This window comes from Nerophis ophidion, linkage group LG05 (genome assembly GCF_033978795.1).
Source record: "Nerophis ophidion isolate RoL-2023_Sa linkage group LG05, RoL_Noph_v1.0, whole genome shotgun sequence".
Lineage (NCBI taxonomy): Eukaryota > Metazoa > Chordata > Actinopteri > Syngnathiformes > Syngnathidae > Nerophis > Nerophis ophidion.
In genome coordinates, this window is record NC_084615.1 from 18,242,757 (window position 1) to 18,262,756 (window position 20,000).

General features: G+C 40.6%; 1 protein-coding gene across 3 annotated transcripts in view; it reads right to left on the reverse strand.

Moving 5' to 3' along the window:
* kdrl (kinase insert domain receptor like) overlaps positions 1-20,000 on the reverse strand; it is a 403,844-nt gene that overhangs the window by 231,812 nt on the left and 152,032 nt on the right. For 2 of the 3 annotated variants that reach the window (XM_061900270.1, XM_061900268.1), the window contains exons 27-31: positions 19,425-19,549; positions 19,270-19,348; positions 16,345-16,448; positions 2,153-4,128; positions 1-1,899 (exon numbers count right to left, since the gene is read on the reverse strand). The exon at positions 1-1,899 is cut by the window's left edge and continues 1,602 nt beyond it. In XM_061900270.1, coding sequence (XP_061756254.1) covers positions 3,945-4,128; positions 16,345-16,448; positions 19,270-19,348; positions 19,425-19,549 — 492 coding nt within the window. In that variant the 3' untranslated portion in view covers positions 1-1,899; positions 2,153-3,944. The remainder of the gene's footprint in view (positions 1,900-2,152; positions 4,129-16,344; positions 16,449-19,269; positions 19,349-19,424; positions 19,550-20,000) is intronic. The other variant, XM_061900269.1, reaches the window with a different exon arrangement.

Here is a 20,000-nt window from a genome sequence, read left to right on the forward strand (position 1 = left end):
GGAAGAACCCACATAAGGGCAAGGAAAAACTCACACCCAGTGGGACGCCAGTGACAATGATGACTATGAGAACCTTGGAGAGGACCTCATATGTGGGCAACCAGGGGACCGAAAGCAATGGATGTCGAGCGGGTCTAACATGATATTGTGAAAGTTCAATCCATAGTGGCTCCAACACAGCCGCGAGAGTTCAGTTTGAAGCGGATCCAAGACAGCAGCGAGAGTCCCGCCCACAGGAAACCATCCCAAGCGGAGGCGGATCAGCAGCGTAGAGATGTCCCCAACCAATACACAGGCGAGCGGTCCATCCTCGGTCCCGACTCTGAACAGCCGGTACTTCATCCATGGCCATCGGACCGGACCCCCTCCACAAGGTCTTCTCTGTGCCCATGTGATTTCAGATGAAACAAAAATGGAGCTGTTTGGCCACAATACCCAGCAATATGTTTGGAGGACAAAATCCCAGGAACACAAGACCTACCGTCAAGCATGGTGGTGGTAGTATTATGCTCTGGGCCTGTTTTGCTGCCAATGGAACTGGTGAGTAAATGGGACAATGAGAAAGGAGGATTACCTCCAAATTCTTCAGGACGAGCTGAAATCATCAGCCCGGAGGTTGGGTCTTGGGCGCAGTTGGGTGTTCCAACAGGACAATGACACCCAAACTCACGTCAAAAGTGGTAAAGGAATGGCTAAATCAGGGTTGGAATGAAGGTTTTAGAATGGCCTTCTCTAAGTCCTGACTTAAACGTTTGGACAATGCTGAAGAAACAAGTCCATGTCAGAAAACCAACACATTTACCTGAACTGCACCAATTTGTCAAGAGGAGTGGTCAACAATTCAAGCAGAAGCTTGTGGATGGCTACCAAAAGCGCCTTATTGCAGTGAAACTTGCCAAGGGACATGTAAGCAAATATTAACATTGCTGTACGTATACTTTTGACCCAGCACATTTGCTCACAGAGCCATAATAAATTCATATAAGAACCAAAGTTCATGAATGTTTTTTGTGACCAACAACATTCGAGTGAAATGTGAAGTGAGTTTATATCTATATAGCGCTTTTTCTGTAGTAACTCAAAGCGCTTTTACATAGTGAAACCCAATATCTATATACCAAGAAATCTGCGTTCAAAGAACTCCGACTTATTAGTGATTCCCAGACCCCAAAAAAAGTCCGCGGGCTGTAGAGCGTTTTCTATTGGGGCTCCAGTACTCTGGAATGCCCTCCCGGTAACAGTTAGAGATGCTACCTCAGTAGAAGCATTTAAGTCCCATCTTAAAACTAATTTGTATACTCTAGCCTTTAAATAGACCCCCTTTTTAGACCAGTTGATCTGCCGTTTCTTTTCTGCTTTCCCCCCTCTCTTCTTTGTGGAAGGGTGGGGGGCAGGTTCAGTGGCCACGGATGAAGCCCTGGCTGTCCAAAGTCGGGACCCGGGCTGGACCGCTCGCCCGTGCATCGGTTGGAGACGTTTCTGCGCTGCTGAACTGTCTCCATTCGGGATGTCTCCTGCTGGCCCCCACTATGGACTGGACTCTCACTATTATGTTAGATCCACTATGGACTGGACTCTCACGACTATGTTAGATCCACTATGGACTGGACTCTTACTATTATGTTAGATCCACTATGGACTGGACTCTCACACTATTGTGTTGGATCCAATATGAACTGGACTCTTACTATTGTGTTAGACACACTATGGACTGGACTCTCACGATAATGTTAGACCCACTATGGACTGGACTCTCACGATTATGTTAGATCCACTATGGACTGGACTCTCAAACTATTATGTTAGACCCACTATGGACTGGACTCTCACTATTATGTTAGATCCACTATGGACTGGACTCTCACGACTATGTTAGATCCACTATGGACTGGACTCTCACTCTCACGGTGGGTAGAGTGGCCGTCTGCAACCCGAAGGTCCCTGGTTCAATTCCCACCTAGTACCAACCTCGTCACGTCCGTTGTGTCCTGAGCAAGGCACTTCACCTTTGCTCCTGATGGGTGCTGGTCAGCACCTTGCATGGCAGCTCCCTCCATCAGTGTGTGAATGTGTGTGTGATTGGGTAAACGTGGAAGTAGTGTCAAAGCGCTTTGAGTACCTTGAAGGTAGAAAAGCGCTATACAAGTACAACCCATTATGTTAGATCCACTATGGACTGGACTCTCACACTATTATGTTAGATCCACTATGGACTGGACTCTATTATGTTAGGTCCACTATGGACTGGACTCTCACACTATTATGTTAGATCCAATATGAACTGGACTCTTACTATTGTGTTAGACCCACTATGGACTGGACTCTCACGATTATGTTAGATCCACTATGGACTGGACTCTCACACTATTATGTTAGACCCACTATGGACTGGACTCTCACGATTATGTTAGATCCACCATGGACTGGACTCTCACACTATTATGTTAGACCCACTATGGACTGGACTCTCACTATTATGTTAGATCCACTATGGACTGGACTCTCACTATAATAATAGATCCATTATAGACTGGACTCTCACACTGTTATGTTAGATCCACTATGGACTGGACTCTCTCACTATTATGCTAGATCCACTATGGACTGGACTCTCACTTTTATGTTAGATCCCCTGTGGACTGGACTCTTACTATTATGTTAGATCCACAATGGACTGGACTCTCACTATTATGTTAGATCCACTATGGACTGGACTCTCACTATAATAATAGATCCATTATAGACTGGACTCTCACACTGTTATGTTAGATCCACTATGGACTGGACTCTCTCACTATTATGCTAGATCCACTATGGACTGGACTCTCACTTTTATGTTAGATCCACTGTGGAATGGACTCTCACACTATTATGTTAGATCCACTATGGACTGGACTCTTACTATTATGTTAGATCCACAATGGACTGGACTCTCACTATTATGTTAGATCCACTATGGGCTAGACTCTCACTATATTTTGTTGGATCCACTATGGACTGGACTATCACTATTATGTTGGATCCACTACGGACTGGACTCTCACTATTATGTTGGATCCAATATGGACTGGACTCTCACACTACTATGTTAGATCCACTATAGACTGGACTCTCACAATAGTATGCGAGATCCACTCAACGTCCATTGCACCGGTCGCCCACATCTGCGGTCCTCTCCAAGGTTCCTCATTGTCCCTTTGGGTTGAGTTTTTCCTTGCCCTGATGTGGGATCTGAGCCGAGGATGTCGTTTTGGCTTGTGCAGCCCTTTGAGACACTCGTGATTTAGGGCTATATAAATACATTTTGATTGATTGATTGATCTAAGTTACATTTAAAGCACTGTGGGTGGTCACTGGGAGCTGGTGAGTAAAGTGTCTTGCCCAAGGACACAACGGCAGTGACTAGGACAGGGGAAGTGGGGATCGAACCTGGAACCCTCAAGTTGTTGGCCCAACTGAGGTATACAGCCCCACAGTGAGTGCTCCAATCACTCTATCACAAAATAATAACAGTTGTAGAAATGATTGGAAACTCAAGATCGCCACGACATGATCTTTAGAAGTGTATGTAAACCTTTGACCATAAATAAATCTAAAACATCCATTATTTGGTAATAACTCTTAAAGGGTAATCAAGGCGTTGATGCTTCTAAAAATATCCCCAGTCTCTAAATGATGCAAGGCCGGCAATGGAAGTGTAATGGAGTAAATTCACAGTAGACGCTAAAAAAGCTGACTAAAATACCTGAGCCTGTCATCACCCGCCGAACACCCGTGCCCGGAAACGCCTGCAGAGTCCGCGGCGCAGTGGACTCCTCGGTCCTTTCACATCAAAACGAGCCTCTCCTCGTCTCCCAGGGCGGCGCAAAAAAAAAGGTGTCCACAAAAGCGGATCGTGACCAAGCCCAAAGACATAAAGCCCCTGGCGGGCTCCCGGTCAGAGCTTACACAGGTGGCGTGGAGTAGCGCACCACGTAGTTGTAGTCAGGCGGCGGGCTGTGGCACTCCAGCTCGGCGTCCAACGCAGAGTCGTCCAGACTGAAGTCCAGAGGGGGGACGTTGGGCGAGAACTTGTCCTTGTCCGAGTCGGTCAGCACTGACTCTTTGCTCTTGCTCACGGCCTTCATGCTGCAGAAAGCCGAGGAAAAACATTGTCGTCATGAAACTACTTGTGTGGTTTATTAGTTCCAGAAACACTCCATCAAACACCAGCTGCTGAGTAGTTCTATTTACTGCATTTCACTTTTATTATGCAGTGATTAATATTCCATTCACTCCTGATCAATTGACTACTGCTAATTAAGGTTGTACAATATACCGGTACTAGAAAAGTACCGCTAATTAGGGTTGTACGGTATACCGGTATTTTATTTAGGGTTGTACAGGTACTAGTGAAGTACCGCTAATTAGGGTTGTACGGTATACCAGTACTAGTAAAGTACCACTAATTAGGGTTGTACGGTATACCGGTATTTTATTTAGGGTTGTACAATATACCGGCACTAGTAATGTACCATTAATTAGAGTTGTACAGTATCCCGGTACTATTGAAGTACGGTATACCGGTACTTTAATCAGGGTTGTACGGTATACCAAACACTAGTGAAGTACCGCTACCGCTACTTAGGGTTGTACAGTATATCGGTACGAGTGAAGTACAGCTAATTAGGGTTGTACGGTATAACGGTACTTTAATTAGGGTTGTACGGTATACCGGTACTAGTAAAGTACTGCTAATTAGGGTTGTACGGTATACCAGTACTAGTAAAGTAACGCTAATAAGGGTTGTACGGTATACCGGTACTAGTAAAGTTATGCTAAGTAGGGTTATACGGTATACCGGTGCTAGTAAAGTACCGCTAATTAGGGATGTACGGTATACCGGTACTAGTAAACTACCGCAAATTAGGGTTGTACAATATACCTGTACCAGTAAAGTACCGCTAATTAGGGTTGTACGGTATACCGGTACCAGTAAAGTACCACTAATTAGGGTTGTATCGTATACTGGTACCAGTAAAGTACCGCTAATTAGGGATGTACAGTATACCGGTACTAGTAAAGCACTGCTAATTAGGGTTGTACGTCATACCGGTACTAGGAAAGTACCGCGGTATACCTGTACTAGTAATGTACCGCTAATTAGGGTCGTACGGTATACCGGTACCAGTAAATTACCACTAATTAGGGTTGTACAATATACCAGTACTATAAAGTAACGCTAATTAGGGTTGTACAGTATACCGGTACTAATAAAGTTACGCTAAGTAGGGTTATACGGTATATCGGTGCTAGTAAAGTACTGCTGATTAGGGTTGTACGGCATACCAGTAAAGTACCGCTAATTAGGGATGTACGGTATACCGGTACTAGTATACTAGTAAACTACCACTAATTAGGGTTGTACGGTATACCTGTACTAGTAAAGTACCGCTAATTAGGGTTGTACGGTATACCTGTACTAGTAAAGTACCGCTAATTAGGGTTGTACGGTATACCGGTACCAGTAAAGTGCCGCTAATTAGGGATGTACGGTATACTGGTACTAGTAAAGTACCGCCAATTAGGGTTGCACGAAATACTGGTACTAGTAAAGTACCGCCAATTAGGGTTGTATGGTATACTTGTACTAGTAAAGTACCGCTAATTAGGGATTTTCTTTTGTTTTTACAGGAATGACCGCACGCCCTAGTCATGTCGTGACATTGCTGGGTTTTACGACCGGAGGAGCATGTTCAGCAGCGCACACACAGAGTACTTACGAGCAGACACATTGTGTAGACAGAAAAGGGAGAACGGTCACATTTTGGTGTAAAAAGTAAGGATAAAGGTGAAGTTATAACACTGAAACACCCTCAGGAAGAGCTGGTTTAAAAATGGCTAGTTAGCTAGCAGCTAACATCCATCCGAAAGTCGGTAGTGTTTTAGCTACTTCCAAATTACTAATCCTCGCCTCCATGGCGACAAATAAAGTAAGTTACACACAAGTACCATTATCACCGCAGGACGAGGAATTGCCAAACATGTTTCACTACACACCGTAGGGGGATACATTAGCTCACCGCTAACGAGCTCGCGCTCCTGGATGTAAACAAATGCCGTGGATCTACACAGCCGTATATAGTTGATAGAACAATGATTACGTCAATATTTTCTACTAACACAAAATAATTTGTCTTTTTTTATGTTCACAAAAGTATGACCAATGTATGATCCAGTAAATACTTGGTATCGGATCGATACCTAAATGTGTGGTATCATCCAAAACTAATGTAAAGTATCAAAGAAGAGAAGAATAAGTGATTATTACATTTTAACAGAAGTGTAGATAGAACATGTTGAAACAGAAAATAAGCAGATATTAACAGTAAATGAACAAGTAGATCAATAATCCATTTTCTACTGCTTGTCCTTTATAATGTGAACAAAATAATAAGTGTATAAATGACACAATATGTTACTGCATACGTAAGCAGACTAATTAGGGGTCTTTGTTTGTTTACTTACTACTAAAACACAAGTTGTCTAGTATGTTCAACATTTTATTTAAGGACTAAATGACAATAATAAACATATGTTTCATGTACCCTAAAGACAATAATGCCATTTTTTGCAGTCCTATTTATTTAGAAAAGTATCGAAATACATTTTGGCACCGGTACCAAAATATTGGAATCGGGACAATACTACTGCTGATTAGTGATTACTAGTCAATTAACTGCTAATTAATTGACTCCTGCTGGTTAGTGATTACAATTCAATTAACTGCTGATTAATTGTCTACTACTGTTTACTGATTATCTGCTAGGTCTCCTATAGTCTACAACAGCCTCTGGTGTCTCTAATTGGTGACAAGGCTAAAAAAAAACTAAAAAACGCAACAGATGTGGCTGGAGGCAACTTACTGAAACATATATCAGAATAGATATTTAATGACCACACACACACAATACACCCCCCCCCCCCCCCCCTACACAATTTTATTACATATAAGATGACACGGGGCTAATAAAAGTGTGGAAATTGATGTATGTAACACACACAAACACACACACACACACACACACACACACACACACACACACACACACACACACACACACACACACACACACACACACACAGACAGGGGGGAGGACAGAGTGTAGGTACACAGAACAACAGAGGGCCAATGAGAGCAGACAGTGTTGCAACCTTGAGTGCGAACCGCAGGTGCAGAAACACAAAAGAAGAATCCCTGTAGGAGAAATTATCCGTGCAACGTTCATATTGTTGTTACATAGCCAGCGTGTGTGGGTCTGATGGACCCGTTGCATTTTGTGGCTTTTAATGCCTCACAATCAAACACTTTTATGTTAAAATACTAAACAGATGTTTACCTTATCCCAATGAACATCTTTTCAGTATTTTGACACAAAAGTGTTTGATTGTGAGGCATTAAAAGTGTAGTTGCGCAGAACATCATAGGGTCAATTGTGCGAGAAAATGAGAGCAGTATGTTTAGAATTTTAACATAAAAGAAGAACCCCTGTGGGATGCAGAAACTGCCAGAGAAATTATCTGTGCAGCGTTCATATTGTTGTTCCTCAGCCAGCGTTTGTGGGTCTGATGGACCCGTTGCGTTTTGTGTCTCTTAATGCCTCACAATCAAACACTTTTATGTTCAAACACTAAATAGATGTTTAGTATTTTGACATAAGTGTTTGATTGTGAGACATTAAAAGTGTAGGTGCACAGAACATCAGAGGGTCAATTGTGCGAGAAAATGAGAGCAGACAGTGTTGACAAACAATGTTGCAACCTCGTGTGGGAACCGCAGGTGCAGAAACACGAAATAAGAATCCCCGTGGGATGCAGAAACTGGCAGAGAAATTTCCTGCGCAATGTTCATATTGTTGTTACTCAGCCAGTGTTTGTGGGTCTGATAGACCCGTTGCATTTTGTGGCTTTTAATGCTTCGCAATCAAAAACTTTTGTGTTAAAATAATAAACAGATGTTTACCTTATCCCAATAAACATCTTTTCAGTATTTTGACATAAAAGTGTTTGATTGTGAGGCATTAAAAGTGTAGGTGCACAGAACATCAGAGGGTCAATTGTTGAGAAAATGAGAGCAGACAGTGTTAAACAATGTTGCAACCTCATGTGGGAATCGCAGGTGTAGAAACACAAAATAAGAACCCCTGTGGGATGCAGAAAATGGCAGAGAAATTTCCTGCGCAATGTTCATATTGTTGTTTTCAGCCAGCGTTTGTGGGTCTGATAGACCCGTTGCATTTTGTGGCTTTTAATGCCTCACAATCAAAAACTTTTATGTTAAAATAATAAACAGATGTTTACCTTATCCCAATCTTTTCAGTATTTTGACATAAAAGTGTTTGATTGTGAGGCATTAAAAGTGTAGGTGCACAGAACATCAGAGGGTCAATTGTGCGAGAAAATGAGAGCAGACAGTGTTAACAAACAATGTTGCAACCTTATGTGGGAACCGCAGGTGCAGGAACACAAAATAATAACCCGTGTGGGATGCAGAAACTGCCAGAGAATTTATCCGTGCAAGGTTCATATTGTTGATACTCAGCCAGCGTTTGTGGGTCGGACCCCTTGCATTTTGTGGCTTTTAATGCTTCACAATCAAACACTTTTATGTTAAAATACTAAACAGATGTTTACCTTATCCCAATAAACATCTTTTCAGTATTTTGACATAAAAGTGTTTGATTGTGAGGCATTAAAAGTGTAGGTGCACAGAACATCAGAGGGTCAATTGTGCGAGAAAATGAGAGCAGACAGTGTTAACAAACAATGTTGCGACCTCGTGTGGGAACCGCAGGTGCAGAAACACAAAAGAAGAACCCCTGTGGGATGCAGAAACTCCCAGAGAAATTATCCATGCAACGTTCATATTGTTGTTACTCAGCCAGCGTTTGTGGGTCTACTGGACTCGTTGCATTTTGTGGCTTTCAATGCCTCATAATTAAACACTTTTATGTTAAAATACTAAACAGATGTTTACCTTATCCCAATAAACATATTTTCAGTATTTTGACATAAAAGTGTTTGATTGTGAGGCATTAAAAGTGTAGGTGCACAGAACATCAGAGGGTCAATTGTGCGAGAAAATGAGAGCAGACAGTGTTAACAAACGATATTGCAACCTCGTGTGGGAACCGCAGGTGCAGAAACACAAAAGAAGAATCCCTGTGGGATGCAGAAACTCCCAGAGAAATTATCAATGCAACGTTCATATTGTTGTTACTCAACCAGCGTTTGTGGGTCTACTGGACCCGTTGCATTTTATGGCTTTCAATGCCTCATAATCAAACACTTTTATGTTAAAATACTAAACAGATGTTTACCTTATCCCAATAAACATCTTTTCAGTATTTTGACATAAAATTGTTTGATTGTGAGGCATTAAAAGTGTAGGTGCACAGAACATCAGAGGGTCAATTGTGCGAGAAAATGAGAGCAGACAGTGTTAACAAACAATGTTGCAACCTCGTGTGGGAACCGCAGGTGCAGAAACACAAAAGAAGAACCCCTGTGGGATGCAGAAACTCCCAGAGAAATTATCCGTGCAACGTTCATATTATTGTTACTCAGCCAGCGTTTGTGGGTCTACTGGACCCGTTGCATTTTGTGGCTTTCAATGCCTCATAATTAAACACTTTTATGTTAAAATACTAAACAGATGTTTACCTTATCCCAATAAACATCTTTTCAGTATTTTGATATAAAAGTGTTTGATGGTGAGGCATTAAAAGTGTAGGTGCACAGAACATCAGAGGGTCAAATGTGTGAGAAAATGAGAGCAGACAGTGTTGAATAACAATGTTGCAACCTCGTGTGGGAACCGCAGGTGCAGAAACACAAAATAAGAACCCGTGTGGGATGCAGAAACTGCCAGAGAAATTATCCGTGCAACGTTCATATTGTTGTTACTCAGCCAGCGTTTGTGGGTCTACTGAACCCGTTGCATTTTGTGGCTTTTAATGCCTCACAATCAAACACTTTTATGTTACAATACTAAAGAGATGTTTACCTGATCCAAATAAACATCTTTTTAGTATTTTGTGGCTTTTAATGCCTCAAAAAATGCAAGGGGTCCATCAGACCCACAAACGCTGGCTGAGTAACAACAATATGAACATTACACAAGGGTTAAAGATCTAAAACAATTATTAGGGAATGTGCGGCGGGGCAAATTGAACATTTTTGCGGGCCTTAAGGTGCCCAGATCTGGCCTAGACTGTAGTGTTTAAAGTTGTTTACTGTCCAGTGAGACAGAACCCTCTTCATGTTACATAATCCGTCATGGAGCAGGTTTCCACTTCATTTGCTGCTCAGTGTACGAGTGAGTAATCGCCAGGAGGTTCCCAGCACCGCTCTCTGGAGGGCAAAGGGTGACAGCGCCACGGGGGCGGCCAGGGCGTGTTAATGCCGCCCGAGTGGCCGTCACATCAGTAACTGCATCAAGCAGGCGTAAAGCTCATTAAAAAGCGGTCCGTTGGACTTCTTCTCCCATATCTCAGCCACACAGATGACCGTGAAAAGCAGCAATGTGTCTGACTTCTGACAAACAAAAGGCCAGGAGCCATTAGGGACCGACCGGGGCCTCGTAAAAAGTTCAAAGATGGCAGTGAGTGAGCGCCGGCCCAGCATGGGATGCCGAGTAAAAAACACAAATTCTCCGCATGCCTCTCTTGGAAAGAAAGACCAGAAGAAAAGGACGCATTTAAAAGACTGTAAAGATCATGACATTTACTGCTTGTTTCTGCACCAAGTTGGGAGTTTGTCCTTTTTGTTTTTTAAAGCCAATGCACGGCGACCAGTAATAGTGGTTGTGGTGAAGGTTTTTACGTGAACGCTCAGCCTGTAAAACCACGTGCAAGCCTGAGGAACCCTCCGAGTGGCCTCTTAGGGAAAAGATTCATAGAAATGTTAGTCATTTCACATGAAGGGTCCCATATTCTAGGTTTTAAAGAAGTCTCAGAGGTACCACAATGTTGTATTGTAAAATCTAACCTTGACACTAGCATTTAACCAGTGTTACCACATTTTAGCGAAAAAACAGTTTACGAAAAAAATACTTTTTCTGTCATTTTCGGGTTTTGTCGGTACTCCTGATGAAGTTTTGAGACATCTCCAACATATAAAGAACCAGTATTGGGAAGTTGAAGAAAGACATTTTTATTTTTATTTTTGTGTAAGGGTCCCCCCTTAAAAAAAAAAAATGTTCTGCCATTTTTGGGTTTTGTCGGGACTCCTGATGAAGTTGAGACATCTCCAACATGTAAAGGACCAGCATTAGGAAGTTGAAGGAAGACAGTTTAAAAATTTTTTTGGTGTAAAGGTCTCCCCTTACAACATTTTAGTGAAAAAGAGTTTTTGCAAAAAAAAAAAAATTCTGCCATTTTTGGGTTTTGTCTGGACTCCTGATGAAGTTGAGACATCTCCAACATGTAAAGTACCAGCATTGGGAAGTTGAAGAAAGACAGTTTTAAATTTTTTTTGTGTAAGGGTCCCTCCCCCCTTACGACATTTTAGCCCAAAAGAGTTTTTGAAAAAAATACATTTTCTGCCATTTTTAGGTTTTGTCGGGACTCCTGATGAAATTTTGAGACATTTCCAACATATAAAGGACCAGTATTGGGAAGTTGAAGCAAGACAGTTTTTAATTTTTTTGTGTAAGGGTCACCCCTTACAACATTTTAGTTAAAAATAAAAGTGTTAAAAAATATGCATTTTCTGCCATTTTTGGGTTTTGTCGAGACTTCTGATCAAGTTATGAAACATTTCCTACAGCTAAAAGGACCAGTATTGGGCAGTTGAAGAAAGACATTTTTTTTCTTTTTGTGTAAGGGTCCCCCCGTACGACATTTTAGCGAAAAAGTGTTTTGGAAAAAATTAAATAAATAAATTGTGCCATTTTCGAGTGTTTTTCGGGACTCCTGATGAAGTTTTGAGACATCTCAAACATATAAAGGACCAGTATTGGGAAGTTGAAGCAAGACAGTTTTTATTTTTTTTTGTAAGGGTCCACCCTTACGATAATTTAGCCCCCCCAAAAAAAGTGCTAAAAAATATGCATTTTCTGCCATTTTTTGGTTTTGTCGAGACTCATGATCAAGTTATGAGACATTTCCCACACTAAAACGACCAGTATTGGGCAGTTGAAGCAAGATATTTTTTTTATTTTTGTGTAAGGGTCCCCCCATATGACATTTTACCGAAAAAGAGTTTTAGAAATTAAAAAAAAAAAAAAAAATTCTGCCATTTTTGGGTTTTGTCGGGACTCCTGATGAAGTTATGAGTCATATCCAACATATAAATGACCAGTATTGGGCAGTTGCAGCAAGACAGTTTTTAAAATTTTTGTGTAGGGGTCCTTCCCCCCTTACGACATTTTAGCAATAAAAAAATTTATTTAAAAAAAAAAAAGCATTTTCTGCCGTTTTGGGGTTTTGTCGGGACTCCTGATGAAGTTATGCGACATTTCTCACATCTAAAAGGACCAATATTGGGCAGGTAAAGCAAGACAGTTTATCTCTTTATTTTTTGTAAGGGTCCCCCCTTACAACATTTTAGCGAAATAATGCATTTTCTGCCATTTTCGGGTTCTGTCGGGACTCCCGATGACGTTTTGAGACATCTCCTACAACTACAGCACCAATATTGTGCTAAAAAAAATAAATTTTCTTTTGTTTTCAGGTTTTATTGGGACTCCTGATGAAGTTTTGAGACATCTATAATATATAAAGGACCAGTATTGGGCACTTAAAGCAAAACAGTTTTTATTTTTATTTACGGGTCCAGCCTTATGACATTTTAGCAAAAACAATGTGTTAAAAAATATGCATTTTCTGCCATTTTCAGGTTTTGTCGGGACGCCTGATGAATATTAAACATTGTCTGTTAAGCAATTCCTTATTTGAAATAAAGAATGATTTAAGTGCGAATTTGGAGCCAACAGAACCAGAAACATTAAATAAATGAATGGAAAATAAATTCTTGCAACATGCATTTATTTGCATATGGATCACCATCGCACTTTTTCCCCCATTGTAGGTGGCGCTCCAGGAGTGCGTCTCCATTGCCCAGCAATACACAACACAATGCCACGGATCACGATGACATGAACGTGGAGGGAAATCAGCGTCTCCATGGCGACAGCCAGTTGTACATGCAAAACCCTCATTTAAGTTATTTTAAAAAGGCTACTGAAGCTTTTTTTCCCCCCTGAAGTGGTGGACACTGGGCATGTACACTTTTCCTTCATGCCCTCAGTAAAATGTGAGGGAGATTAAATATTTTTCTCACTCAAAACAAACTGTAGGGGGCCACATTATTGTTAGAACATCATTAAAAAGTACATGTCGCATGGTAGGGGACATTTCCAGTCCCAGCTTACATTTATTGCCCTTTCACATCTTAAATTGATTCTGATGAGCTACAGATTTTGGAGAGAGCGGACCACCATAGGCCGCCAACAAGTGATAGTTAAGAAGAGACATGAGTCATACTATAAATCATTTTTTGCTGGGAATGGCAGTAATGAGCATTTTAGTCCTAAAACTAAACAGTGACACATTCAATCGGGTGTTGTTGGGCATTTATTGCGTGTGCACAATTACAGGCATGCGAGCTCCCCTTAACAAACCAAAAGGGAAACGGAAAGAAAAAAGAAAAGAAAAAAGGAACATTTCCGTCACGAAAGACAATTTAGAAAATCAAGGCTACATTTCCTGCAATTTCCCTTGAGGATCATTAAAGTTTGTCTAAGTAAAAGTTTAATTGACACTATATTTGACCTTTAAGTGTATTCTTATCTACCAACCTCTTTTGGCTGTCTTTTTGACATTTACATGTCTTTATTTATTTATTTATTTATTTTTTTAGTAGATAACTTACTAACATTATCATCTTTGAAAATGCCGTGTCAAATTCCATAACATGCATGCAAAGAAGTCAGAAAACTACCGTATTTTCCTTGAATTGCCGCCGGGGCGCTAATCAATTTAAAACATCTTCTCACTCCTGTGCTTACCAAAGGCATGCGGTAAAAGTAAGCATGCGCTAATTATTTTAAAACCTCTTCTCACTCAGGCACTTACCAAAGGCATGCAGTAAAAATTAAGTGTGATGTAAGCTTGGACCTTAAATCCTACTGAATAGCTCTTAATCTTCTTCCCTTTATGTGATTTCAAATTACCGGTATTGAAATCAGCCTCCTCCATTTTGAAAATGATGACAGGGGAGGTGTCACTCGTGACATCACGAGTTTGACCAGGCGGTAATACTAAGCATGCGCTAATTATTTTGCTAAGGGAGTTTAATCCGGCAGTAATTTAAGGCGGGCGCATACTATATGCCCTGCGGCAATTCAAGGAAATACGGTATCCTGTAGCCACGCCCCCTTGGGTTATATACTTCCGGTTTAGTGACCTCTGTTTACATCCGTCACGTCAAAAATATTTCTTCTCGCTGGCTACCAATCTAGAACAGTGGTTCTCAAATGGGGGTACGCGTACCCCTGGGGGTACTTGAAGGTATGCCAAGGGGTACGTGAGATTTTTGAAAAATATTCTAAAAATAGCAACAGTTCAAAAGTCCTTTATAAATATATGTATTGAATAATACTTCAACAAAATATGAATGTAAGTTCATAAAGTGTGAAAAGAAATGCAACAATGCAATCAATATTCAGTGTTGACAGCTAGATTTTTCTGTGGACATGTTCCATGAATATTGATGTTAAAGATTTTTTTTTTTTTGTGAAGAAATGTTTAGAATTAAGTTGATGAATCCAGATGGATCTCTATTACAATCCCCAAAGAGGGCACTTTAAGTTGATTACTTCTATCTGTAGAAATCTTTATTTATAATTGAATCACTTGTTTATTTTTCAACAAGTTTTTAGTTATTTTTATATCTTTATTCCTAAATAGTTCAAGAAAGACAACTACAAATGAGCAATATTTTGCACTGTTATACAATTTAATAAATCAGAAACTGATGACATAGTGCTGTATTTGACTTCTTTATCTCTTTTTTTCAACTAGAAATGCTTTGCTGTGATTAGGGGGTACTTGAATTAAAAAAAATGTCACTGAAAAAAGGTTGAGCCACTGGTCTAGAACACAGGTGTCAAACTCAAGGCCCGTTTCGATACTTTTCTAAATAAAGGGGGAACACAAAAAATTGCATTATTGTCTAAATTTCAACAAACAATCATAGGGTACATGAAACATGTTTATTATTGTCATTTAGTCCTTAAATAAAATAGTGAACAAACTAGACAACTTGTCTTTTAGTATTAAGTAAACAAAGACTCCTAATTAGTCTGAAGACATATGCAGTAACATATTGTGTCATTTATACACCTATTATCTTGTACACATTATAAAGGACAAGCAGTAGAAAATGAATTATTAATCTACTTTTTCATTTACTGTTAATATCTGCTTATTTTCTGTTTGAACATGTTCTATCTACACTTCTGTTAAAATGTAATAATCACTTATTCTTCTCTTCTTTGAAACTTTACATTAGTTTTGGATGATACCACACATTTAGGTATCGATCCGATACCAAGTAGTTACAGGATCATACATTGGTCATATTGAAAGTCCTCATGTGTTCACGGGCGTATTTCCTGAGTTTATAAACATAAAATACCTTTAAAAAAACGAAAGTGGTAGGAAATGGATGGATCGATGAAAATAAGATTTTGTGATGCTAAAAAATATTGATGTAATAAAAGCGGTATCGAATAGATATGCTCTTGTACTTGGTATCATTACAGTGGATGTCAGGTGTAGATCCACCCATGGCGTTTGTTTACATTGTGACATATGTGAGCTATTGTATCCTCCTACGGTGTGTAGTTTAGCATGTTTAGCTAGTCCTCGTCCTCCAGTGATAATGGTACTTGTAAGAAACATACTTTATTTGTCGCCATGGAGGTGAGGATTAGTGATTTAGAAGTAGCTAAAACACAGCCAACTGCGGATTGGACTTTAGCCATGTCTTAAAGCAGCTCTTCCTGAGGGTGTTTCAGTGTTATAACTTCACCTTTATCATTACTTTTTAATCCAAAATGCGTCCGTTCTCCCTTTTCTGTCTACACACTGTGTCTGCTTGCAAGTACTCTGTGCGCGCGCACTGCCGAACATGCTCCTCTGCTCGAAAAACCAGCAATGACGCAACGTGACGACAACGGGGGACCGGTATTTTTAAGAGGTGGTATAGTACTAAATATGATTCATTAGTATTGCGTACCGAACAACCCCAGCATGCACAATATTTACAAACAAGTGTGTGAAATGGCATTGTACTCACGCCAGAGCCATGATGCTCAGAGGTCGGCCAGCCAGCGACTCGAGTCTCTTCAGAGTATTCATGTTGTCAGACGAGAGGCCCATCCCGCTGTCGGACTGTCCGCCCTGAACAACATAAAAGATCCATTGTGTCAAACGGCGTCATAAAAAGCTGCAGCATCTGCCATAAATTCCGGACTATAAGCCGCTACTTTCTTCCCTACGCTTTGAACCCTGTGGTTTTTCTTCGCTGACGGCCATGAAGCAAATACTTTATCAAACACATAACTTAAAATGGTGTGCTATTATTTGTGCTATGGCGCCACCTTTTGGAGGAGTTCACTCACAACAGGGTGAATGCCTACGAGTCTTCTAATCGTCCATAGCGTTTCTACTCGTATGGATTCTCCGTCCATCACGCGGAGCACATTTGTAAATTCTAGAATATAACTAAAACAATTCTTACTTACTAAACCGCCTCATGTGTGATGTCCGTAGGAGTGTTTTCATACATATTTGTACGTGCTATCGTAATGTAATAAAGCTAGCGTTGGTAGCGTTAGCTAATATGCTAACATGTTTACATATGTCTGTGTTAGTATTATTAACTTGCATTCTTATTGTAACGTTTCAGTTTTGTAAATTCCCCAAAACGTCACCATATAGTCTGTTTAGCTGAGTGGAGAGCTAGCTCGTGGGTCCATGACGATGCCTTCTGTTTTGTTCGATCAACTGTTTTATTGCCGTGCTCCTGGTTTTTCAGCAATTAAACATGTAAAAAAATTGCAAAAAAAGCACCATTTAAAGATGTTTTAGTTTTTAAAGAACTGAAAAATGATGAACAGAGTTGACATAAATACATACTCCATTCATCCAAATGAATCACTGTCTGTTTCAGTCACTATGTTATTTATTTACTACAGTATTTACAACTTGTGTTCACATCCACAGGAACGACATGGGTTAGCCTACTCTATACGGTATTTACAACATTACTAGTGTTCACTTCACAGCCACACATGGTTCATCTACTTATTTACATATTACTTTGTCTGTTTCAGTCACTGAGTTATTTAGTCACTACAGTAATTATGTTCACATCCACAGGAACCACATGGGTTAGCCTAATCTATACAGTATTTACATTACTAGTGTTCAATTTATAGCCACAGATTGTTTATCTAGTTATTGACATTATTTACACATTACTTTGTCTGTTTTAGTCACTGTGTTATTTACTCACTACAGTAATTACAACTTGTTTTAACAACAGGAACCACATGGGTTAACCTACTCTATACAGTATTTACAACATTACTAGTGTTCATGGTTCATCTAGTTATTGACATTTACACATTACTTTGTCTGTTTCAGTCACTATGTTATGTATTCACTACAGTAATTATGTTCACATCCACAGGAACCACATGGGTTAGCCTACTCTACACAGTATTTACAACATTACTAGTGTTCGATTTATGGCCACAGATTGTTTATCTAGTTATTGACATTATTTACACATTACTTTGTCTGTTTTAGTCACTGTGTTATTTACTCACTACAGTAATTACAACTTGTTTTCAAATCCACAGGAACCACATGGGTTAACCTACTCTATACAGTATTTACAACATTACTAGTGTTCATGGTTCATCTAGTTATTGACATTTACACATTACTGTGTCTGTTTCAGTCACTATATTATTTAGTCACTACAGCAACTACAACTTGTCTTCACATCCACAGGAACCACATGGGTTAGCCTACTCTTTACAGTATCTACAACCTTACTAGTGTTCACTTCATATAGTTATTGACATTATCTACACATTACTTTGGCATTTGTGCTTTCATGGCTCTGACAGTTTCCAAATGTAATTTAAAATGTGGACTCGTCAGACCACAGAACACTTTTCCACTTTGCATCAGTCCATCTTAGATGAGCTCGGGCCCAGAGAAACCAGCGGCGTTCCTGTGTGTTGTTGATAAATGGCTTTCGCTTTGCATAGTAGAGCTTTAACTTGCACTTACAGATGTAGCAACCAACTGAAGTTACTGACAGTGGTTTTATGAAGTGTTCCTGAGCCCATGTGGTGATATCCTTTATACACCGATGTCGGTTTTTGATGCAGTACTGCTGGGGGATCAAAGGTCTATAATATTGCTTACGTGCAGTGATTTCTCCAGATTCTCTGAACCTTTTGATGATTTTACGGGCCGTAGATGGTAAAATCCCTAAATTCCTTGCAATAGCTTGTTGAGAAATGTTGTTCTAAAACTGTTCGACAATTTGCTTACAAATTGGTGACCTTCGCCCCATCCGTGTTTGTGAATTACTTAGCATTTCATGGAAGCTGTTTTTATACCCAATGATGGCACCCACCTCTTCCCAATTAGCCTGCACACCTGTGGGATGTTCCATACAAGTGTTTGATGAGCATTCCTCAACTTTATCAGTACTTGTTGCCACCTTTCCCAACTTCTTTGTCAGGTGTTGCTGGCATCAAATTCTAAAGTTAATGATTATTTGCAAGAAAAAAAACTTTCAAAGCTTCAACAATTAGTTTCCTCAGTTCCCAAACGTTTATTGAGTGTTGTTAAAAGAAAAGGTGATGTAACACAGTGGTGAACATGCCCTTTCCCAACTACTTTGGCACGTGTTGCAGCCATTAAATTCTAAATTAATTATTATTTGCAAAAAAATCAAAGTTTATGAGTTTGAACATCAAATATGTTGTCTTTGTAGCATATTCAACTGAATATGGGTTGAAAATAATTTGCAAATCATTGTATTCCGTTTATATTTACATCTAACACAATTTCCCAACTCATATGGAAACAGGGTTTGTACGTTTAACCCAGCTACTGTAAAAAAAAGGGAAGTGTGTTATGTTTTATTAGTGAATTTAAGGGGGTTTCAGCCCCAGAGTCAGGAGGAATGACTCACCTCATGACCCTCATTTCTCCCGCTCTCCATCGTGACCTCGTCGAAGGTCTTCACACTCGCCGGACGGATCTTGACGTTCCTGAAGCAAAGAATGATAAAAATAATGAGTCAAAAAACAAAAGCCAGGAATGAAGAGACAACATTTGGATTCAGACCATGTTCCGCCCGAGTGGCGCAGCGAGACGGGCCGGGTGGGCGTGTCCTCTGGCATCTGACTGGCAGTGATGTCTCCCACCTTGGCCAGCAGGGCGGTGTTGATGGGTATGTAATGTTTCCCCTCCTGCACCCAGCCACACAAACACAAAACATCTGGGTACTGCGGCGCTGACCCGCTGCACGGCGTGAGGCGCCAAAGGCAGATTCACGGGCGCCGCGGCGCTGAGTTGGTCACACTAACACACGGACGGCTTGCGGAGCGCTGGCCAAAGGAAAGCGAGGCGGCGGCTCGTAAATCAGAGACATTGTTCGCCTGGACAAAAGCCCGTGACGGGGCCATCCTGCGCCTCAACAATGACGTTACTAACGAGGCTTTGTGTGCAGCTTTTATTCAACGTGTCGGGATTAGCCGTGTTTGGATTTGTCACACGTTATATCGGCCTCACATTTTGTTCTGATTAGAAGTCCTAATACTGGTCTGATGGCGTCACTTCGGACAAAGCCAAGCGTGCGTTTGTGTGACTTCCTCTCTCGGCTACTGTGCTCCCTTCCAGCCTCTCTGCAGAGACCCGGCC